The sequence below is a fragment of the Cervus elaphus genome, chromosome 12, assembly GCF_910594005.1.
Source record: "Cervus elaphus chromosome 12, mCerEla1.1, whole genome shotgun sequence".
NCBI lineage: Eukaryota > Metazoa > Chordata > Mammalia > Artiodactyla > Cervidae > Cervus > Cervus elaphus.
In genome coordinates this window covers 32,878,860-32,903,780 of record NC_057826.1, presented here as the reverse complement: position 1 = coordinate 32,903,780, position 24,921 = coordinate 32,878,860, and the positions used below count along the sequence as shown (strand labels likewise).

General features: G+C 38.4%; 1 protein-coding gene across 1 annotated transcript in view; it reads left to right on the top strand.

Annotated features, from left to right (window-relative positions):
- The window catches only part of TMEM260 (transmembrane protein 260), a 71,187-nt gene extending 52,850 nt beyond the window's left edge, over positions 1-18,337 (top strand). Inside the window, 5 exon segments of the mRNA XM_043919751.1 lie at positions 3,820-3,968; positions 8,608-8,784; positions 10,507-10,560; positions 12,045-12,135; positions 15,995-18,337. Of these exon segments, the coding sequence (XP_043775686.1) occupies positions 3,820-3,968; positions 8,608-8,784; positions 10,507-10,560; positions 12,045-12,135; positions 15,995-16,249 (726 nt within the window). The 3' untranslated portion in view covers positions 16,250-18,337.
- The last annotated feature ends 6,584 nt before the right edge of the window (positions 18,338-24,921 follow it).

The following is a 24,921-nucleotide window of genomic DNA, read 5'->3' as shown; positions in this document are numbered from 1 at the left end:
ACAGTTTTCATGATCACTCTGAGGTAAAATGTATATCACATTCTTTCTTTTATTGTAACTAATAGGATAAGTCATGTGTTTCTTCTTTCTTTTTTAAACTGAGTGTTTTAAGAATTTATATGTCTCAGATTCAAACAACATCCTAGGTCTCTAGTTCATATGACAGACCATGACAATACTGTGTTGTAAATTTATTTTTAAATTGTTCTTTTACATCCAGTCAGCTCAGCCATTCAAATTAACACTGCCCACTGGTCCAGGGATTAAAATAAATTAGGCTGACTATAAAATAAGTCATATTGCAAGTAAGTGAACATTTCACTCAAAATAGAAATTATTAACCACAATTCTGTTATAGAATTTATAAATTTTATAGATCTTATGACAAAAGTATGTTGGGAAAGGACTTGTGAAAATTTCAAGGTCTCTTAAAACAATCTTCTGGAACTAAAAAAAAATGTATTTAAACTATAGGATTTATTGTTTAAGCCATAAATAGTTAAAGGGAACAAATCTATCTCTGGTCTTTTTAGAACAGTCATCAGGAAAAGAGAAATTCTTAACCTTGAAAAAGTATTATTAGTTTTATTGAGCAAACTATAGGCACAATACTGATTTTAAAAATTTTTTGAAAAAACAATACTTATTTAATAATTTCATTCAATTAATAAATAATTTAAAATTTTTGGAACACTTTAAACAGATTTGCAAACATAGGGAAATTTGAAAATCACACATATTTTTATAAGCAGTTTGCATTTATGTCATGTACACTGATGATTAATTTGGCCTTGATTAAAATGATCTAGAATCTGACAAAAGCTAGATCATTTGTTAATAATATGGTATACCATGATTTTAAATACAGGTACTATGGTTGAGAAGCTTGGATTTCAAAGTTAATTCAACCTGAATTCACATCCTTATCCTCTCACTTCCTAAATGTATGACTTAAGGCTAAAGAGTTTTCCTTTCAGAACTTCTGTTTCCCTGTCTATTAAATGGAAATAATCATTAGATAAGTAAGTTAGGATGCTTTTGAATGTAAGAAACAAAATCTCTGACTAAGAGTAGCTTAAACTATGGAATTTTTAATCTCACAAAACAAGTAGTCTGGAGAAAGGAGCTTTTAGGATTGATAATACAAGCAGTTCCATGATGGCCATGTTCTAGGGCAGCTTTTCTACAGGTCTCTTGAACTGAAGGATGCCTGGTTCCAAACATTGCATGCAAAGTGCTTCTTCTGAGTTCTTTCTCTCTCTCTCTCTCTCTCTCTGTATTGGGAATAACATGTGCCCCAGATGCCCCCACCAGACCTCTATTCAGGCCCCACTAACCAGTATTGGGTCACATGACTACTCCAAAAACTACTCACTAGCAAAGAAGAATGACTGTAACTCCCTGATTAAAACCAGGATTGTGTTAGTTGAAAAGAAGGATTGGCTGTTGAGTGGGCAATCAACAGTATCAGAAATAATTATTCTCACATAATAAGGTTATTATGAGAATTGAATGAGAAACAGTAAGGTCCTAGTACAAAGTGGGTATTTAATGAATGTTCAGTTCAGTTCAGTCGCTCAGTCGTGTCCGACTCTTTGCGACCCCATGAATCGCAGCACTCCAGGCCTCCCTGTCCATCACCAACTCCCAGAGCTTACTCAAACTCATGCCCATCGAGTCGGTGATGCCATCCAGCCATCTCATTCTCTGTCGTCCCCTTCTCCTCCTGCCCTCAAGCTTTGCCAGCATCAGGGTCTTTTCCAATGAGTCAACTCTTTGCATGAGGTGGCCAAAGTTCTGGAGTTTCAGCTTCAGCATCAGTCCTTCCAATGAACACCCAGGACATATCTCCTTTAGGATGGACTGGTTGGATCTCCTTGCAGTCCAAGGGACTCTCAAGAGCCTTCTCCAACACCACAGTTCAAAAGCATCAATTTTTCGGCACTCAGCTTTCTTCATAGTCCAACTCTCACATCCATGCTTGACCACTGGAAAAACCATAGCCTTGACTAGACGGACCTTTGTTGGCAAAGTAATGTCTCTGCTTTTTAATATGCTATCTAGGTTGGTCATAACTTTCCTTCCAAGGAGTAAGCATCTTTTAATTTTATGGCTGCAGTCACATCTACAGTGATTTTGGAGCCCAAAAAAATAAAGTCTGACACTGTTTCCACTGTCTCCCCGTCTATTTCTCATGAGGTGATGGGACCAGATGCCATGATCTTAGTTTTCTGAATGTTAAGCTTTAAACCAACTTTTTCACTCTCCTCTTTCACTTTCATCAAGAGGCTTTTTAGTTCCTCTTCACTTTCTGCCATAAGGGTGGTGTCATCTGCATATCTGAGGTTATTGAATGTTACTATTCCCAAATAGGGGCTTCCCTCATAGCTTAGTTGGTAAAGAATCCACCTGCAATGCAGGAGACTCCGGTTCGATTCCTGGGTTGGGAAGATCTCCTGGAGAAGGGAATCTTCTCCAGTATTCTGGCCTGGAGAATTCCGTGGACTGTATAGCCCATGGGGTCACAAAGGGTCAGTCATGACTGAGCGACTTTGACTTTGACTTTTGATTCTCAAATACTGAAACTATTGGGAAATAAACTCTAATTCAATAAGTATTTTTTGAGTATTTCCAATATGTTGTTCAGTAGCTAAGTTGTGTCCAATTCTTTTCAGCACTGTGAATTGCATCCTGCCAGGCTCCTCGGTCCATAGAATTCTCCAGGCAAGAATACTAAAGTGGGTTGCCATGCCCTCCTCCCGGGGATCTTCCCCATGCAGGGATCAAACCCACATCTCCTGCATTTTAAGTGGATTTTTTACCGCTGAGCCACCAGGGAAGCACCCTCTACATACTTAGATTAAAATTAATTTGTCACTTTTAGTTAAATGATTTGTAGAGACAAGTAAAACATAATTGCTCAAGTGATAATATCCAAACTTGAATGAAGTCTTCTTTAAAAAATTAAATCTGTACATATAAAATTGTAGAATGAAGTATATATTAAGTATAGGATTAAGAAAAAAATTGTAATACTAATGATTTATTTTAACCAAAAGAATATGTAAGGACATGTAATTAATTTGGAGTTATTAATAAATTCAGATTATTTAGCCAAGGGGTTTTTAACTTTGAGGCCTAGGTTATATGATTGAACTTCTCAAGGGCAGGGATTATATCTTCTTCACTATAGGTCAAGCACTACTTGTTTTTGTTTTCTGAATAAATGAATGAAAGAACAGAGTTATGACACACCTCTTTATTTTGCCTAGGTTGTCTAGTCTGGCCATCAAAAAGACCTTTCAGCTTCAGCAAACATAGTTGGGGAACTATTCTGTGCCAGGCATTGTGCTAGGTGCAGAGGCAATGAGGTGATAAGATACAGTCTCTTTCCTGTAAGAGCTCTCAGTCTAGTGAGGAATAGGCTAGAAGCTATAATCAAGGTAGGTACATAGTGCTACAGGAGCATCTTGTTCTGCTGTGAAAACGGGGAGGGCATCCTAGAGGAAGTGATGCTTAAGCTGGTTCTGAAAGTTCAGTACACTCCCGAGGTATAAGAACAGTAGGTCCTTCTGGTCATAAACTCGGTGCTGATTTTATTGATAGCTGATAATTATAACTTAAGACATAAAATCTAAGGGCCGAGTCATTAGAAGAATAGTGGCACATACCTTGGTTGCATTTGTGTGTATTTTTCAATTATGTTTATATTTAATGAGTAACTCCACATTTGGTAACTTCTTCATCGTCCTTGATAAACTTGGTTCTTTTTTAAAAAACATATTAAAAACATGATATCACATGTTATCTTTCTGGCAGATGATGACTTACGAGTGGTATTTACCCAAGATGGCAAAGCATTTACCAGGCGTCAAGTTTCCTGGGAACCGTTGGAATCCTGTGGAAGGAATATTACCTAGTGGAATGGTCACATTTAATCTTTATCATTTTCTTGAAGTAAATAAACAGTAAGCATTCTTTTCATATAATAGCTTTTCTAAAATCTTAAGCTTTTCTAAAATTGTTTATGTAGCAGCTGTGCTTCATCCAAAAGACCAATTTTCTACACCTATTTCCCTGTCACCGGTGAGATTATCTTTGTAATTAAATTGAATATCTGTGCATAAATGAGGCCAGGCAGAAATAAATGTTATTGTTCTGGGTAAAGGAAAAATAAAGACAGATTAGCAAGAATAGCAAATAAGATCTTAGTACAATTCAGAGAAATTGGAGATGTGCCTGCCTACTTGAAATCATTGCAGGTAGATCGCAAGCAATTATAGTTTCCCCCTGATCAACACCATGGCCCCCTTTTAAGTTTAATGCAAATGTTTTCCAGGAATAATCACTATATAAAAATAGCTTAAGGATTTTTTTCTAAAGGATAAGGCATTTTTATAAATAAGAAAAACACCTACAGTTATGCTGACTGAGATAACATATGAGAATTGTGAATTCTATACTTCAGAACATAAAATTATTCATAGTTAAGGTCAAGAATAAATAACTCCTTCAGTGGTATACTGTTGAATATTTTTCCTGTCCGTGAAATGCTGGGGATTGTCCAGAGCCTGAAGAAGAAAACTTATTTCATAATTTCTATTCTCTTATAAAGGGGATTTCAGAAATTTTTGTAAATTCCAAAGTTAAACTGTCCCTTACTAAGAACAAAATGAAGTGGTACTTTGGTGTTCAGAGCCTGAAGTTTACTGTGGCTCATGAAGTAATATGAAGGTAATAGGTACAAATGTGCTGTGAGAGTAATAATTAATTGCTCTATTTTGGAATAAAATATTAACAACATCTCCTAATAAGCGTTTTTGGTGCAGTTTGTTTAATTTAACCTCGTAAACATTAATTGAACCTACTATGTACCAGTTTGTATTAGACAATAAAGTGAGACTCAGTTCCAGATTTAAGTAGACTACAGTCTAGTATATATACATAGATATGAATACAGTTGACCATAATGGTGTAAGCTCTGTACTAACAAAGCCTTGTAAAGTGTGAGACACAGTAAATGTTCAATGTGTGCTTACTAAATCGATGACTTAATTGACAGTATAAGCCAAATGTTCTGGGACCATGGATGAGGAAGCAATTAATTCTGCCGAGGGGCATTCATTAAATGTTTATTTAATAAATATTGGGTATTCAAAATGTCCCAACAGCTGTACTAGCTGTAGATGGATGGGTGTGATCCCTGCTGTTACCATCTTTGAGACAGATGTCAAGTGATGCCTTAAATGTGAAACAGATAAGTTATAGTATTAACTGGTAAGCATGATAATACTGGTTTGGATGAAATTTGGAGACTCAAAGACTAAGAAAGAATTTGCCAAGTGGGTAGGAACAGTTAGGATACAGAACAAATCCATGACCCCAGAAGCTCCCTTTTGCTGCTCCTTTGTTGTTGTACTGTCCCCAGACCCCTAACCCTCACCACCTCTGTTACTATAGTTTTACCTTTTCCAGAATGTCAAATAAATGGACTCATAAAGTATGTGACTTTTTGATACTAGCATACCTTACTTAGCAAGATGCCTCTGAGATCCTTCCAAGTTATTGTTGTGTATCAATAGTTTATTCCTTTTTGTTACTGATTAGTATTCCTTTGTATGGATGTACTGCAGTTTATCCATTCATCTATTCAAGGACATTTGGGTTGTTTCCAGTTATTTGTGAATAGAGCTGCTATAAACATTCATGTACAGGTTTGTGTATGAATATGTTTTCATACCTAGGAGTGGGATTATTGGATTTATTGGATTGTTTTCTTACTATTGAGTTTTAAGAGTTCTGTGTATATTCTAGATTCAAATCTTTTATTAAATATGTGATATTTTCTCACAGTCTTTTTGTTCTCTTCAAAGTGTCTTTTGCAGGTAATTTTCTTTTATTTTGATGAAATCCAATTATCATATTTCTCTTTTATGGATCATACTTTTTGATCTCCTGTCAAACAACTCTTGCCTAATGCCAGGTCACAAAGATTATCTCATGTTTTCTTCTAAGCGTTTTACAGTTTTATGTTTTATATTTCAGATCAAAAATCACTTTTGAGTTAATTTTTGCAAGGGGGTTGCTTAGAACAAAGATATTTTTGCCTGTGAATGTTATTTTGTCCTAATATCATTTGTTCGAAACATTTATTCTTTCTTCATTTAATTGCATTTACACCTTTTTCTGTATTTACAAAAAAAAAATACTTCTGGGGTTTTTGACTGGTTTTAATTTGATTAGTTTTTTCATGGCATATCTTTTTTTCTTCCTTTTGCTTTTAGCCACCTATGTCATGTTTAAAGTGGGTTTCTTGTAGACAGCACATATTTGACTCTTGTTTTATTATCCATTCTGACAGTTTGTCTATAATTTCATTTATATCCAGGCCATTTGCATTGAATGTAAATATTGACATGTTTTAGATATACATCTATCATTTTATTACTGTTTTCTGTTTTTCATTCCACTGTTTCCCTTCCTGCTTTCTTTTGGATAATTTGATTTTTTTTAGCATTCTATGTTACTGTGTCTCTTGGTAAATTTTTTCAGTGGTTGATCTTAGAATTACAGTATATAGACATATTTAACTTTCACAATCTGTTTACTACTTTTGGAGAAGGAAATGACAAACCACTCCAGTACTCTTGCCTGGAAAACCCCACGGACAGAGAAGCCTGGCGGGCAATAGTCCATGGGTCACAAGAGTCGGACATCACTTAGTGACTAAACCAATTTACTACTTCAAGTGAACTGTAGAAATCTTAGTGGCATGTAAGTTCCTTTACTCCACTTTTGATTGTGTTGTCAAACATGTTATATGAGACATGTGATAATTTTTGTTTTCAACATATGTTTTTTAATTTAAGAGAAAATTAAGAGAAAAAGTAGTCTTAGATATTTGTTCAGATATTTACCAAATCTGTTGCTCTTCCTTCAATCCTGGTATTCCAGCTTTCCATCTTGTATCATTTTTCTCCCTTCTGAAGTTAGTCCTTTAGTATTTCTTTCAGAGCAAGACTGTTAGCAGTGAATTCTCTTAGTCTTTCTTTACCCAAAAATGTCTTTATTTCATCTTCATTTTTGAAGGATATTTCTGGATATGGAATTCTGGGTTGGATAGTTCTTTTTTCTCTCACCACTTTAACAGTGTTATTTTATATCCTTTTGCCATTCATGGCTTCTGTTGAGAAATCTTGCATTTATTCAAATCATTGTTTCCCTTGTGTGAAATGTGTTGTTTTTCTTTGACTGCTTTCAAGATCTTTTGTCTTTAGTTTTAAGCAATTTGATTATGATGTATCTGGGCATGAATTTCTTTGATTTTAACCTGCTTGGGATTTACTAAGTTTCGTGAATCTGAAAGATTATGTCTTTCACAAAAGTTGGATGTTTTCTGATGTTATTTCTTTAAGTACTTTTCCTGCTCCACCTTTTTTCTCTTCTTCTGGGATTCTGATGATTCCCGTGTTAGACCTTTTGATATTGTTCCACAGGTACCTAAGACTCTATACTTTCAATATTTTTTCCTCTTTGTTTAAATTATACAATTTCTCTTGATCTAGCTTCAAGTTCATTGACACACGTTCTGTCTTTCTAAAATTATATGAAGCCCATCCAGAGGGGGAGTAATGGGGATTTGCTCCCAATTCTTGGAAGCCCAGCTCCTCTGGTTAGCGAGAAGCGTCCACTTGCGCAGCATTTCGGGAACCCGCCCAGCTGCCCCATGCTGCTGCTTCTGCTGATGGCACGGTGTTGTCTGGTGCCCGGGGAAGCAGAGAAGGGGAAAAGTTCTGGGGATTTCCTCTGCTCTTCCAACCCTTACAAGTTCCTTTTCCTGCTCCTTGGACTCGGGAAAAAGCAAGGGGAAGGCTTCTCTTGAGATCTCTTTGTTCTCACTTGGTATGTGTTTTGGGTTTCAGGCTTCCTTTGAGTTCAGGCCAGGTAATCCTGGAAGACGAAAAGGAGTAAACTCACCACGGATTTGGTGGAACTCAGAATTCTGCTTTCTTCCCTCAATCTTCTTTCTACCATTTACTGTTCAGAGTCTTCAGATAGTTGTTCCATGTTTAAATTTCAGAATTAATTTAGAGATAAAGAGCCTATCCTCAGGATGCTTCTGGGCTACTCAAGAAGGATTTGTAAATGAAAATAGTAGGTTCAATAAAATGATGCTAAAAGAAATTAAAAGTAAAATGCAATGGAAATTGGAGGACAGAAAGACTACTAGTATTAGTAGTATTACTAATATAAAGACATGTTTCCACCTATAAAATTTAGAAGGTATCAAATAATATGTATATTTACACATGAGACAGAACCACAGACTCTTTCCTTGTGTTTGTCCCCGCCTGATTTCTTACCATGTCACAAACAAGTAGGTTTTATCATTTATGTCTGTGTGCTTCCCTTCAATCCCCAGACAGCTTTTTTCCCCACTAATATAAATTTAAAGCAATCTATTGGCAGAGGTTTAAAGAAACCAAAGTGTTCACAAATGGTTTATTGGTAACTGAGGTTTAGAGTCAAAAATGACCCTTCCTGAATTATATGTATTTGGCATTTAGAACTTTAAGCTGATAGTACATATTTTTCTTTCTTCAATAGAAAAGAAACATTTGTTTGCATAGGAATTCACGAAGGCGACCCAACCTGGAAAACAAACTATTCACTTTGGCCATGGGGTTCTTGTGACAAATTAGTTTCTTCAGAGATTGTATTCAACCCTGAGGAGTGGATTAAACTTACGAGAAATATCTATAACTGGACTGAAGACTATGGAAGGTATGGAGAGCAGTTGTTTCCCGTCAGTGTATAGCTGTTTTGTTGCCTAAAAAACTTACTAAATTTTGAAATGACTTTCATTTTTTTTGTTTTGTTTTTTTATTAGTAGCTAATATTGCTATTTGCTGCCCACAGAGTATCGTGATAGAGAAGGAGAACATATATTTCTTGTCCTCAGGCTTGAAGGACAATGGAGAGGTGGAGGAAAGGCAGTGATGGTTAAGCGGGTACCACATAGCTAGATATGTGCCACCATCCACGTCCACTCTTATAATGCTACATGGTCTCAGACCCTAAAAGTGGAAGAGATTCATTAACTGAAGCAGAGCTTTAAAACTCACTCTGTTGTCCCTAATAGTTTCCACCCACATAAACTTGTCACTTTTGTTTTCTTCAAGAATGGCAGATCAGGGACTTCCCTGATGGTCCAGTGATTAAGACTCCCCACTTCCACAGCAAAGGGCTCAGGTTCCATTCCTGGTCAGAGAACTAAGATCCCACCTGCCACATGGTGTGGTCAAAATAAGAAAGAAAAAAAAAGAACGGCAGATCGCTTCTCTGTAGGAAGACTGGGGTTTAAGTAACTTTTTCTTCATAGTTGTTTGTTGTTAGCCTTGTTCTGTTGTTTTGATTAGTCTTCCTGGAAGCATCTCTACCTATAGTTGACTCTCTCCCATGTGGAAAATGAGTCACCATCTGAAGATAGGGCTCTCTATTGCCTAATTTTTGAACTAAATTATGAATTATGCAAATATTAGATAATTACTGCTTATAATTCAAGTGGGTAGCCGTTCCCTTCTCCAGAGAATCTTCCCAACCCAGGGATCGAACCCAGGTCTCCCACATTGCAGGCAGATTCTTTACCAGCTGAGCCACAAAGGAAGCCCAAGACTACTGGAGTGGGTAGCCTATCCCTTCTTCAGAGGATCTTCCTGACTCAGGAATCAAACCGGGGTCTCCTGCATTGCAGGCAGATTCTTTACCAACTGAGATATCAGGGAAGCCTATAATTCAAGAGCAACACTCAAAATCATAGGAACAAATGCTACTGAAGTTTTCTGAGTCAATATGAGCAAACAGACCCCACTGCTATGCTCCAGCCAGAGCTGGATAAGTAGCTGTATATCAAAGTACTCTGTGACCATTGTGAGGAAAAGCTGGGAAATCCCCTGTTCTCCAGACAGCTGATGACAGTGCAGATACACAGCGTCACTCACTGCCTCCATTCTGTCAGAGTAGATACTTGCTAAGAAAAATTTTAATTAAGTGGGAAAAATCGGCAAATGGTTTAGCTAGGGCTCTTTGAGCAGCATCCTAGCTCCAACAGTGATTTATCAAAGCCAGGAGTCCCCTCTCCTCACAGCTCTATGGCTTTCAGCTGTGCCCACAGAGGGGGCCCAGGCCTCACCCTCACCCCATTGCCCCCCTGACAGCTCTTGGGAACAGCTGACTCCCCAGAAGCCTCCAGCCTCTTCCCACTGAGCTTTAGTGTGCTCCTGTGATGCAGTGGGGCTAATTATGCAGATTAGAATACATTTACCAAAACCTCAAATTCCTAACCATCAAATATTTCAGGAGAATAAGTTTGTTATTTTGGTCTCTATCCATACTTCAAGATGCAACCTATTTTATTTGCCTTGTAGGATTATAAAACAAAAATGACATGTCCATAACAATGAAGGTAGCTGGCAGGAAAATGTTACGATTTTCTTCTAACTACAGGTTTGATCCTTCTTCCTGGGAATCTGTGGCCAATGAGGAGATGTGGCAAGCAAGGTGACTAACGTATACTTTTGGTTTGCAGTCTATTTTTAATGTAGTAGAAGTAGCTTGTGGCACTTTTCATTTGGGGAGCAGGGGGGCATGGTGATAATAAAAATAGTATTTATGAGCAATCATTTTGTTTGGGGCCTTGTACTAATTGTTACTAAGGCATAATCTCATTTCATCCATACAACAACCTGTGGAGAAGTCATTATTACTCCATTTTACAAAAAGAACAAACTGAAGGCAGAGAGGTTACTTGTCCAAGGCCACATAGCTCTACCAGTAGAGTCCAAAATTCACATCTCTCTGACTGGAACATTCATCACTCCTGTGCTCTCCCACCTCCACTAAACCAAAGTCAGCGTAATTGTTGAGGAGAAATTGATAATTACCACCCTGTCCCATGTGTGATGTGCTAGTTAGTTATTTAAGCACTTATTGAAAACTTCCTAGAGACCAGACACCGTGCTAGGCTTGGAGGCTACACATAGGAATAGGACACAGTTCCTATTGTCAGTGGAGCAGACAGACATAGTCCAAGAGTTTTGAGTATTCATGTGCTAGATGCTGGACTTTCCTGTTCCTATGTGAAATGAACACTTCACGGTGATGCTCTTGTCTCTCTGTGTTCCTGCCATTATTTTAAAATATTCAAAATATCTAACACTAACAGACTTTGGCCTAAAATGTAAAAGGCCTAAGTGAGGCAGACAGGGGTACCAAGTATGAAGTACTTCCTCCAGGAAAAATAGGCTGATGCCCACTCTGGGCCAGGGGCTGAGTGCACCAGGAATTGAGTTAGGGTGTAATATGTTTGGTTTTTTTTGTAATATGTTTAAAGAGGGTTTTTTTTTAATTGTTGAGAAATATGGTTCTTGACAAAATAACAATTACAAAAAAGATAGTCTTTGTAGTAGTGTTTTGGAAATGTCAGAAAATTGCATATTTCAAGTTATCAACCCAGTTATAAGAACAAATACTTGCTTTGAGGGACTAATCAAAGATATACCAAATATTCGCATGATTCTTCAGTGTGACAGTGTGGGAAAGCTGGGGGAGAAATCACATAAAAGAAGAAAGCAGGTCATTATTCGGGCAGGTATTGATTTAATTGGTGTGCTGAATACAATTTAGATGAGTTCATGTGGTCAAAGAGTCCAGGCACCTTTGAAGAACTGGTCACACAGGCATGAGCTGTCGTGATGGGTACCTTCAGGGATGTGCTGACAGACTCAGCAAGTCTCCCCCTCCCAGCTGCTCTTGCACAGTGAATATGTACATCTGGAGGGAAGGTGATGCACAATAGTGATGATGAACAGAATGCAGTGTCTTGGTATGGGGGGAGGGTTACTGTTGGTTCAGAGTAAACTTCCATGAATATGAAAGAAGTGAAAAGAATACAATAAAGGGTTCTGTATGATCCTTATCAATGGAAAAGTTTGGCGGATTTAGCTTTGAATGTGAAATTGACGCGAACACCCTCCCACTCCCAGGATGAAAACACCGTTCTTCATCTTTAACCTGGCAGAAAGTGCAAGTTTGCCTTCAAACGTGAAAGCTCAACTCTACACTCACGCCTATAACGTATGTTGCACTTTTACATATATAAATACATTTGGTGGGAGGGTAGTGGTGACTTTGTGATGTTAAGAGTGTATCACAGTAGAGTTTTTACTTTTTTGTTTCCAGCTTTATTTGGCATTATAAATCAATACAAATGGAAAAATAGTCATGTGTCTCTCAAATAACATTTAAAGTAAATGACCGTGGTTGACAAAATAATGTAAGAAGTCCATGTCCTCATCTCCAGAACTTGTGAATATGTGGTCTTACATGGCAAAGGGCACATTGCAGATGTGATTAAGGATCCTGAGGGGGGGAGATTATCCTAGATTATCCAGGTGGGGCTAATATAATCACAAGGGTCCCTAGAAGAAGGAGGCAGGAAGGTCAGAGTCAGAGAAGGAGATGTGGCATTGCAAGCAGAGGTCAGAAAGAGATTTGAAGATTGCCAGGTAGCTGGCCTGAAAGATGGAGGAAGGGGCCACAGGTTAGGAAGTGCAGGCAGCCTCTGAAAGCTAGAAAAGGCAAAAAAAAAAAAAAAAAACACACCAGATTCTAGAGCCTCTAGAAATATATGATAATACATTTATATTATTTTAACAGCTGTTTTAACCACTACATTTGTGGTGATTTGTTACAACAGTAATAGGAAACTAATATGATGGCTTTATTTTTTAAAAAAGCAGTTCTGATGGGTCGCCCTCTATACAAAAGTCTTGACCCTGGCAACACTTGAAACGATTGGACCGTGGCTGGTTGAGATTTCATGAGAGAGATAAAGGGTCATGGAGAATAACCCCAGGAAGCCAGACAGCCTTCACATCCAGCCACGCCAGGGCTCTTGCTTAGCTGGTCCTCTGTGATGGGAACGAGAATACAGACCAGAGGCTTGCTTTGCTGTAGCACTGTGTTAACAAGGCCCTGCTTTTCTGTGATTTATAGCACTGGACTCTTCCACACCTTCTGAGCTAGTCTTGGAGCCTACAGTATAGGAAACAGACATCCTGGCAAAAACCAGTGAGACCAGAGCCCAGGAGCTGTATGTTTAAGCAAGTAGTTATTTATGCTGTCTCTGGGCTGCTGTGGATCTACTCAGCCAGGGCATTTGTTTGGGACTGAGTCAAAATAGCATGGTGTCCAATTAGTGTGATAGCCTTTACCCTTCAGTTGTGTATTTATTGGTCCATGGTTTACTCATGTATTCATTTACTCACAGAGCATTTATGGAGCACCCAGTCTCTACCAAATACTGTGATGGAGATGATCAGGCATTGACCCTACTGTCAAATGGGCACACACCAGAGAGGGAGATGGAAGATAAAGTCCTCAGTTAGTAGTGAGAGATACAAGAGATGTGCAGAGGTGCCATGGGACAGAGAGAGGCATATGAGCCAGCCTCCTGGAAGGGAGGGAAAGCTGCCAGAGGAGATGTCCCTGCAGTGTCATCTTGAAAGATCGGAAGAAGCCAGCCAGACACATGTGGTGCAGGAAACCACAGGGGTGAAGGTGGACACCTCCGAGGTGCCCATCAAGGACAGCCAGGGACTAGATACAGGAAGCAGTGTTCTGGAGTTTTCTGACTGGCAGTCAGGGAGTCCCGGTTCAAGGCCTGCTCCACCATTCATTGTTAACTGTGGGCCAATTAACCTTTCTATTTTTTCTTTCACACAAAAAAGGTGGGTTGTAAACTTTATAGATTATCTCTCACATCCTGGCCATGTCAGATCCATTTCATCTCTAATACCCTGTGATTCTGTGAAAAACAAGTCGTATTTAGTTGGGAGGAATCTGAGACTTAGTAATATTTTATGTTCTCATCAGTGATCTGTTCCATGGTCAGTCGTTAGGCCACCACTAAAGCCAATTCATGGATTTATTGTCCCTTTGGGTCTGCAGGCATTACTCTGTTCAGTGAACACAAGTCTATAACATAGTCTATAGGTATCTCCTTCACGTATGTCTCCAGGTGTGTGACATTGTTTGCAAGACAGAGGAGCTCAAATACTTGATGGGTCAACACAAATCACCTCCTCGTACAGGTTTTTCGAGAACATTCTTGTTAGGTGTAGAAGATATTTTTGTTATTATTTACATTGTCCTGTTCAATAGTTACCCAGAACATTAAGTTCAGCTGTACTGGAGAGCAAGAATGATCTGTAATCTTTAGAAATACAGTTGATACACTGAAGATGTCCCCCCAAACTAAACTATGTTCCCCTAAACTTAATGTCACAAAGATTCACGCTTAGAGGAGGAAATACTGTCCCCACATGATGAAAAATGACTGTTAGCTTCTTAAGATACAGCACCTGTGGCTAATGGGCCATCCAGAATGAGCTGATGAGACATCAGGATCAGAGTGTTTTAGAAAAGGGTAGTATGGCTGTTCTGATGTCCGAAGACGTAGCAGGGAGGTCATGAGTGAGCCTCTTATTCTCTTGAGCCATTGGAAAGTGCTTATTGAGTTGCTGGCATCCATCTTGCACTCCAAAATCTAATCAGGATTTTGAAAACAGCTAAGAAAAGAACCTGAGCAGTTCTTGAGCACCGACTTTGTGCAGGGCAGCCTGCCATGCATTTTACACATGTCCCTCATCAGAGGGAGGCTCAGGAAGAGCAGCAGCAGATAAGAAAATAAAAAAGACCTATGAGAAAAAGTTTACCAAGATGATAAAATGCTGACTTAAGAGCTTTGAAGTCTATGAAAAGTACGAGGTGACTCTTTTCTATTTTATGGAGCGAAGGCAAGGGGGATAATAGCTTTAAAAGGCAGCTTCAGGACTAAGGGTTATTAAATATCAAAATGACATGAAAAATACAGATTGGGCAATTTTTCATGGGGATGTTATTTTGAAAAAGATTGGGTATGCATTTGTCTACTCTAGAGCAGGAGTTGGGGAAATAGATAATATAATTGGGTCTCTTTCAGCTGAATGATGTAATGAGTATAGTTCTAATTCAAAAAGCCCTTGTCCCTGGAGAAAGCATCATTACTTGTCCTGTGCTCTCGTGGCGGCTACTGGTTAACTCAAGTGCCTGTGGATTTGACTTCAATTTGATAATCCCTAAGAAGGTTGTGAAATTCCCCAGTAAGCAAGCATAATATTGTTTTGTAGATTTGCATCTACTTATTTTGGTTTATTTGTTAAATTTTGATCTTTTTCCTCTAGAAAACTCAGTATTAAAGATTCTAATTCTATCCAATCAATACTATCTCTGATATTGAAAAACAAAATTCTGGGGGCAAAGTTTTAACTATGAAAATTGTTATTTTTAGGACACTGGAGATTTTCAACATCTCACTTTAAGGATGTCTCTTAAATTATATTGTGCCCACCCTGTTGGATGCTGGATTTGTTAGAGGTTTTCTATTGCTGCTGTTGTTAATACTGTTGCTTCTAATGTAGAGATAATTTTATGTAAAAATGAGGGACAAAATTGAAATTTCTTCAAGTTCTTTTTCCATGCAGTTTTCTAAAGAAAGCTACTTTTTTTTTTTTTCTTTAGTAGCTAAATTTAGAGTTTCAACCTTTCTGCCTGTTGAGTAAATAGCTTTCCATGAATTAGAACCAAATCCCTTTCCCAGAACATCTTTCTGGAGGAAGAGCATTTTGTCCTGACACGGTGTGTCTAAAGTTCCCTCCGCAACATCCAAAAAACCCCAGAAACAGTTTTATATGAAGCGCATTTGCCTCTGCTACTGTAGCAATTACAGTACCCTCCTTGCATTTTCTGCATGGCCTAGCAACGATTAGATTTTTACTGTAGGCTGCTTGCATTTTTTTTTCCTTGTGTTATTAATTCCCCTGTGTTTCTAGTCTTTTTTTTTTAAAAAGTCACGGGATAATAATGGAATGCCAATGTTTTTGCTGTCTTCCAGCTTTATAAGGAGATTGTCTATTTACAAAAGGAACACCCAGTGAATTGGCACAAGAACTACGCCATCTCCTGTGAACGGATGCTGCGCCTTCAGGAAAGAAGTGCAGACCCTGAAGTCTTGTTGTCTGAAACCATCAGACACTTCCGTCTCTACACTCAAAAGGCCCAGAATGATCCCCAGCTGGCCGATATTTCAGTTGCTGTAAAGCACCTAAGAAAGGAACTACGAAGTCTGAGAAATATGAAAAATGGCTGAGACAGCAAAAAGCCAGCTCGGCTTTCAGCTTCCAAAATTCCCAAGTCCAAAAGTTTTTCCTCCAAGAAAAGAAATGGCATTAAAAAATGAAGACTAAGTCATCTCCCAGATATAAGTAACATGGTGTCACAGAACTGTTTTACGGCGGAGTTAGAAACTGAGATGTGCTATTTCCACAAATTCTATTTAGCCTGTGTTACTGAATTAGCATTTCAGTGAGAATATTTTGAAAAATCTTCCTACTTCCACAGCCTTTCATCAGATGACTTGCTTGATTAAATTCTAGAAGAGAATGAACTATCTTCATATACTTAAAATATCAACCATGAATCTTAAGGGCCCTGCTTATTGGGATTGGTATTAAAATTAAATTCTTAAAATATTAATACCAGACCAAAGATGTTCTCTGGCTCCCAGAAATGAAATTTTTATTATTTTTTTTAATTTTGTTACACTTCAAGCTAGAGTACTGTTTGGGGTGCAGGGGATGGGGGGCGGGGGACGTTGGTTTTCTTTCTTTTATTTTTTTTTTTTGAGTAGCTGTAGTTGTTACATAATCTCACACTTCAAACTAAATACCAACCAGATGATATTTTGAAAAAAGTTAAGGTTTTATTGTGTTCAGTCATTCTCTGAAATCACTAAAAATGTAAGCTAATTGTTGTTTGCTTTTTTTTTTCCAGTTGCTTAAACTGGCAAGTAAAAAGGATTTTGTCTTTCCTTAATTAATTTTATATTCATGTTTTACTTCTATTTGGGCTCATAAATCTGGACCCAATAATTAGGAGGCTTCCTGCTGCCAAAAAGGGGGGCATTGGAGGTTCAGGGGTGTGGGGAAGTGGTTCAATAAATTCATTTCTGTTACAAGCATCTTTTATACATATTACTAAAGAGAACGTAGTAAGAAATGCAAATAATAGTTCTTTATTTTATTATGACAGTTAATTAATAGCAACCTGTTTTAATGAATAAAGTCACTCAGAGTCCTTCAGCACTTCCTAAGTAGAGGCCTGAATCTGTAGGGATTCTTTTCCCCCCAATTGTATAGCTCCTAAACTCCAAGCACTATATAGGCCCCTGTATAGAAATGCTCACTAATGAAGAGGGAGGGCTAGAAGCTTGTCTGCATTCAAAGATCACTGGTGAGTCATTCAGCAAGAAAAGGCCCCTTACCAGGAATAGTCACAGTTCCGTGGCATTGTACTAGCGAAAGGGTCTGATCAAAGGTCTCCTGTGGAGCTTGCATGGTTCCCTTTCATACTACGACCATAATTAAAACCACTAATTCTCTTTTAAAATGCTGCAGGATGCCATGTAGGCATCTGTCTGGAGTGTCCTTTGTGATGTCATAAGCTGTTAAGGACCAGTGCCGAGGGCTTTTGAGTGAAATGCCAGTCATGAAGGTGCTTCAAGACAAGGGTGCCTCTAAAAGCTTGACAGGGCCTTGACTGCACAATTCGAGCTGAATTTGCCCCTTGTCAGCTGCCAGTAAATAAATCTCAAAGGGGGAAAAGCTGAAGTTTCATTACCTGATCCATGGGGCTTTGTTGGTTTTGGCACCACACAGGGGAAGCCCTTGCCCCTCCATTCTCTGGATTTGAAGATGTCCATCGGAGCCTGCAGCGCCTGGACAGGGTTCAGAGCGGAACCTTTTGAAGAGTGTCAATAGTTGTAACAGTTCGGCTGTTAGGAAGACAAATAAATGGAGGAGCTCATTAATCCGCTTTTGGCTCCCGGTGCCTTTTGCCCTTTTATCACAGCCTTATTAGGCTCCTACTCATCTTGAACCAGAAAAAAATGAATTGAAGTTGTTGAGTACTAATTGGCAAAGACTTTTAATCATGGGCCAAGAACTTTCACTGACTTGAAAGTAACTTCTCCACAGGGAAGAACCAAAAACCTGGTTTACCTTAAAACAAAAAACCTGTTGGAGTTCAGTGTGGTGTAAAAATTTAAGGAAGCATTGAGAAGTTGTCTCAGTGGATCCATTTGAAAGAATTATGTAAGATTATGATTTCTACTTTTCTTTTTTTTTCTACTTTTCTTTTTAAGCAGTGCAATAAAATTCATATACTCATTCCCTGGAAATGCACTGTCTTTATTTTTTCAGAAAAGACACTATGTGTGTGTGAGATGATCATGTTGGTTTTTGAAATCTATATTCTGTATAGGGAATCATATGTAAATATTCATTTCATCATTTACCTACACATCTTATTTTGGAGTAATATTTCCTACTTATGGCCATAAGTATGGCAAATGAGGGCCTCTTTTTGAAAAATATCTGCATTTTAAATGTCTGTCTATACTATGATTCCTCATATACATCTGAATATGCTTTGCATATTGACTGTTGTCAGATGGTGCATAGATTATTCTGTATTTGTGCAACAGTGACTTTGGACCACTCTCTTTGAGAAAGCAGTGATACGATGGCCCACTGTAGATGGGGTCATAATTATTTAAATTTCTAAAAACCAGCAGTGAATGGAAAAAGAGCAAACTGAGCTGAGATTTGGGGATCTTGGGCTTCATTCCCAGATCAACTACTTTGAATAATTCTTTCCTTTCTATTTTGTGAGGTTAAACCATTTGCTTTCTTTTCTTTCTCTTCCTTCTCCTGGGCTAGTGCACAAACACCATAAAATCTGACAGAAGGGGTTTCCTTCAGTCTAACCCCTGACATGGAAGAGAATGTGAAGGAGGTGACTTCTCATGGAGGATTTGGCCAGCATTCCCCTAGCAGTGTCCCTGGAGTGCCATGTGTTGGCAGGATGACAGGAACCCCACAAGGCCAGCTTCTGCCTGGACTTTGGCCTAAGGAGCAAGTTGGAGCCAGAAGCACTGTCTGCCTCTCCACAGGCTGCAGAGCCCTCCCGCGCAGCACTGAGGCTGGCACACACCAGAGGCCAGTGGAGACGGGGCTAGTGGCTTCCATGTTCCCTGACAAACCTCCCCAGCCCTGTTCCCGCTGATGGGAGGTACACTTGCTTCTTGCTGTTGACTTTCCTCTTTGTTTTTCCAAAGAATCCTTTTTTTTTTTTTTTAATGCTTTTGTTCTATTATTCAAAATGTAGCCAAAATAGAAGGGAATCAATGACTTGTGTCCTATTTTGAAGTCTTCTAATAGAAGCGAAATGTTATTTCTGCCTGCATTCTTAGTACTTTCTAATGATAGAACCAGGATGTTTATAGCCTTTATGATACCTAAATAAAGCTCTTTTCGAGTGTTAGGATTATTGTATGATACCCTGCTGATTTCTTTAAGACATCGGACTAGGATATGAAGAGTAGTTTTTTAAATTCATATTTTGAAAGTTAAACAACGTGAGTCATTTTTCAGAGTTCCCATCAATATCTCTCAGAATTTAGAAATATTAATACTTTTAATATTTAAGAAAAAAGGTAATACCAAAGATTGAAAAAAATGGATCCTATTAAAGCAAATCCTTTTATTCTGTTTTAATTCTGGTATATTTTGTAAAAGCACCAGTGTAGAGTAATACTTAAAATTCTGTTCTTCTAACTGGCTCTGAGCCCTATGGTAAAACGGTAAAGAAATTCTAACCCAGTAGGAGATTCACACTGCTTTGTTCATCCTCATATCTTGTTGTGGATGCAAGCCCATCCTAAGACTTACACTTAGAAACAAATAACTAATGTTTCCAGGGATTCTGGGAACATCTAAAGGCCAAGATCTTGGCACAGCCTTACAGAGCAAACAGGGAGCTGAAGCTTAGCAGCGATCATATTCAATGAAGACGTCATTGTCAGTACCCTCTAAAGGTCTGTTTGATTTGGATCAGCGTGGGAGATAGAAAAAAAGCCTCAGGAATAGCACGATGTACTTACCTGGATATTGGAAAGTAAACTAATAGGAATATATCTTGAGAAATGGATTTTTCTGAAGAAAAACTTCTGATTGCTCTTCAACAATGTAATATATATTTGCATGTACTGGAAAGATTAGCTTATATCATATTGCAAAAAAAAAGATGGGGGGGAGAGACAGGTAGAGGTTCCAAAAACTGTAAACATAGAGCCTGAAATTCTTGCCCTGTAAATGGAATTACCTGGATCTTTTCCACTGATCCCAAGTGTTACTGGTGAAGGTTAATTTTCAATAGCATAGATAATGTGATGATTTTTAAAAAGTTGATAAGGTTAAGAAAGTTTCAAGATATAGATCGAACGCAAAGGCAAATAAATGGACCACGCTGCCATCCACGTGCTCCAACTTCACAGAGCACCCAAGTAGTCACAAGTCTTTTGGGGGCCACTAGATGAAGTTTATGTTAAACAAAGGTCTAATAAAAGGTAAATAGAAATAAGCCATATCTAAGTTTTAACCCACTCAGAATGTTGTTTAGAATTTGTTATAAATTTGTATAAGTAGTATGAAAGGGTAAGAATAGATGAAGTATAATTTTTATATTGGCAAGTTCTTTATATATTATATATGATAAACTAATAAATGGAGATTGTCCTTTGTTAAAATATGCAAACCATAACCACATCCTATTTTAGAAATGTTATCTGAAGTGGAGTTATTTGGGGACTTCCCTGGTAGTCTAGTGGTTAAGAATCCACTTTCCAGTGCAGGGGACGCAAGTTCAATCCCTGGTAGTCTAGTGGTTAAGAATCCACTTTCCAATGCAGGGGACGCAAGTTCAATCCCTGGTAGAGGAACTAAGATTCCCACATGCTGCAGGACAACTTAGCCCAGGTGCCACACCTAGAAAAGCTGACATGCCACAACGAAAGATCTTGAGTGTCGCAACTATGACCCAACACAGCCAAATAAATAAATGTTTAAGGAGTTTTTTAAAATAATGTAACCTTTTAAAGAAAATCTTTTGGGGGCGTCTCTCATATAAATAAAATATTCCCTAATGGTTGAACCATTGGAAATACCCTTAATATCTGTGGTTGTCACTTATATGCATAAGTATGTGTGACTAAAGGGGCTTCCCTCGTGGTTCCATGGTAAGAAATCTGCCTGCCAATGCAGGAGACACAGTTTCAAACCGTGGGTCAGGAAGATCCCCTGGAGAAGGAAATGGCAAGCTACTCCAGTATTCTTGTCTGGGAAGTCCCATGGACAAAGGAGGCTGAGGAGCTACAGTCCATGGGGTTGTGAAGAGTCAGACACAACTTAGCAACTAAATAACCAATGTGTGACTAAAGCCACAAAGGGAACAATGCTTGGGAAGTTAGACTCAATTTTCTCTCCCTTAAACTGTAGTGTGAAGGAACCTAAATGAATCACTTATTACCACACGTCCTTGTGTACTGTCTGAGACCAAGAAATCCCTGGCATTCCAACACTTGAACTCAAAAACTGCAACAGAGGATTAGAGGATAGGGCAAAAGATGCAAGGACTAAAATCTTGTTATGGTATCTTCCCTCAAATGGGTTTTGAAAGTGGAAGGAAAGCATTGTATAATTTTTTTTGGCTGCACCACACAGCTTGCAGAATTTTAGCTCTCTGACTAGGAATCAAACTCAGGCCCCCTGCAGTCTAGAAGCACAGAGTCTTAACCACGGGACCACCAGGGAATTCCCTATAATTGTTTTATTATTAACAGTGCTTTTAAAAGTTAATATTAAAAAAAAATCAAAGGCTCTTTTAAAATACTCTGGCAAAAGCCACAGGAACTTTTAAAAGGGTTGTTTATAAACAGAAGATGATTAACACCATATTGTAAAGCAGCTATACTCCAATAAAAATTAACTTTTAAAAAAGGTGATTCATTTATCAAAACACTAGATTCCTTTGCTTGAAGAGTTAAAAACCAATCTAATAGGTGAGAAGAAGTTTCAAAAATAATTTCGCTTATGGAAAAATGAAAAACCACAGTTCAGTTATGCAGAGCTTAATAGAGAGTACTTGTGGTTAGGCATTGTTTTTGTTTAATGTGTCATAATTTTTCACTAAAATTAGAGCATATTCCTTCAGTATGTGGACTGGTATTTACACAATTTTTAAATTTCTCCTTTAGTAATCAGAGTTATGTCGTTACCCGCATTCAACTGGAGGCAGTTCTTCCGAGGGCAGGACTGCCTGGCTAAGGTGATTATGACTGCCTCCGATTGTGCGTGTTAAGGTGGCTGTCAAACTGGGTCATAAAGTCAGTTTAGTGGAAATTGACAAGCTTTTTCTTAATGAAATAGAATAAAAGATATGCACCAGAGGTAAGGAGGGTAACTATTGTGTTATAAAACTTTGTTTCATTTCACAGATCTGGATGTGTGGTTTTATGTCCAGCATATCTTACTCTGAGTGATATTAATATAGAGAGATGTAGATATAACATTTATATACAAATCTATAAAGGTAGGTGAACGAGGTCATAATATAAAATGTACTTCTTATTGTGGATCACAGTAAAGAATAACTCTGAAAGCCACTGGACTCAGAGAATTTATCCAAATTTATTGAATGTTAATGCCAAAAGGATGGTGAAGGGATCATCTAATATAACTAGTGCAAGTAACCTAGATAGGAAGTAGAGCATGAGCTTCTTGGCTCAATCTGGTATACTTTCCCTTCTTCCACCACAGTTAAATGAAACTAGTTACATTCCACTCTCAACTCTGTGTCACGCTGAAATCCCCAAATTATGCAGTCATATTAAAATTATGATAAACTTTTCCTGCAGTAAATGGTGTGTGAAATCAAGAACTATGTCATAAGAAATTGTTTAAAAGCCATACATCGAACTTCTTGCTTGCCCTCCTCCAAAATTCTGGAATATAATTTCATTTTTTTTTCCCTTCCTTTTCACACAGGGCCAGTTGTATCCCTGGCTTTTGATAGAGAATTTTTCTACCATTCTGGACTTAGGAATATATATCCAAATTAAAAGGTTTTAGTGTGATAAGAAAAAGTCACTTTGAAACCCAGGAGCTTATTAGCATAAATTACATTCCAGCTGAATCAGCTACTGAAAGTTCCATTTGAAAAATGTCCCAGTAGTTTATATATTCCTTCCTGCTCATATGCAGGGTTCAAAACATAATAGTATTTCTATGTTTTGCCGGAGGAACTATGTCCTAGCTCCACTGGAATGTTCATTGGGAATTAGACTTTTCCTCCCAGAAACTAAAACCAGCTACAGCCAGTGTTCATGATTGTTCTATTTGGTTCAGCCATGCTATTAAAAAACAGTGTCCATAAGGTCAGAGGCCTCTTTGAAGAACTAATTATCTGGTTTCCTAATTATGAGCCTTACCAATTCAGTGTCTAGATGACAATGATTTATTTCAAATTTGGCTCTGAAGTCATGTATGTGATTTGTAAAAATGATAACAATAATAATTATTGTCGTAACAAGTAATTCCATTTAATATCCATTGAATGGCTTCATTTCTGCATTTACTGTCAGTATTGGAAGTAGTCTGGCTTTTCATCTTTGGCAGGCAAATACATTTAGTGGTGCTCATAAGACGAAGATTCCTGATGTGACCACACAAGCCATGCTGCATGAATTTATATGACAATACTTTTCTCCTTTTACATATCCCCTTGTGAACAATTAAATAGTTGCTCTACAGAGCAACTAAACTTGTTGAAAACTATGAGCTAATTTGTACAAGATAAATCTGAAAGAGAAAGAAAGTGAAAGTTGCTCAGTTGTGTCTGACTCTTTGAGACCCCATGGACTATACAGTCCATGAAATTCTCCAGGCCAGAATACTGGAATGGGTAGCCTTTCCCTTCTCCAAGAGATCTTCTTAACCCAGAGATTGAACTTAGGTCTCCTACACTGCAGGCAGATTCTTTACCAGCTGAGCCACCAGGGAAGCCCAAGAATACTGGAGTGGGTAGCCTATCCCTTCTCCAGCAGATCTTCCTGACTCAGGGATCTAACAGGGGTCTCCTGCATTGCAAGCGGATTCTTTACCAGCTCTGCTACCAGAGAAGTCCAAAGGAAAATATGGGAGCCTATATAAGAATCAAAACTAGAACTTTATTTTAAAGCAATTTCATGAGATTTCATAGCAATTGTTCTTATTAATAATAACTATCTTGTGAAAAATGTGACCTGCTTGAAATTTGTGTTCCTTTTTATTAGAAGAAATTTATGTTCTTTTTTATTATAGTGCGCCTGGATTAAGGAAATACCTTAACAAACACCTTGCTCTCACAAACACTGCTCCCCCAGTGGTGTCCAATCTCTGCAGGAACTCACTAGGACCTCCCATAGAGGGAGGGACAACTCAAGATCTCCTTGCCTGCATAAAGCAGCGTGCACACACACACACACAGGCATACACACACACACACACGGGCATACACACACATGGGCACACTTGTGCCTGAAAGAGCAGAAACCTAGTCTTTCCCAACTCTTCCATTCACATGTCCAGGAGACAGGCTATTCCAGAAAGCACAGGCCTTTTTCAGACAGCACTAGAACACCCAGTGGATAGGGCTGGACTCCCAGCTCTACTGTCTGTAGCTGGGTGACTTAGTGCAAGTGTCTGCGTGCCTTAACGTCCTCATCTGTAGAAGGGGGTTATTGCACACTTACCGCATGGTGCGTCTGTGAGGACGAAATGGGCTGATGTAGGCAGCGTGCACTGAAGGGGACCCGGCGCAGAGTGACTGCTCACGGTGCTGCCTGTTCTCATGAACTCGCGGGAATACCGGAGCTCATCCACTCTA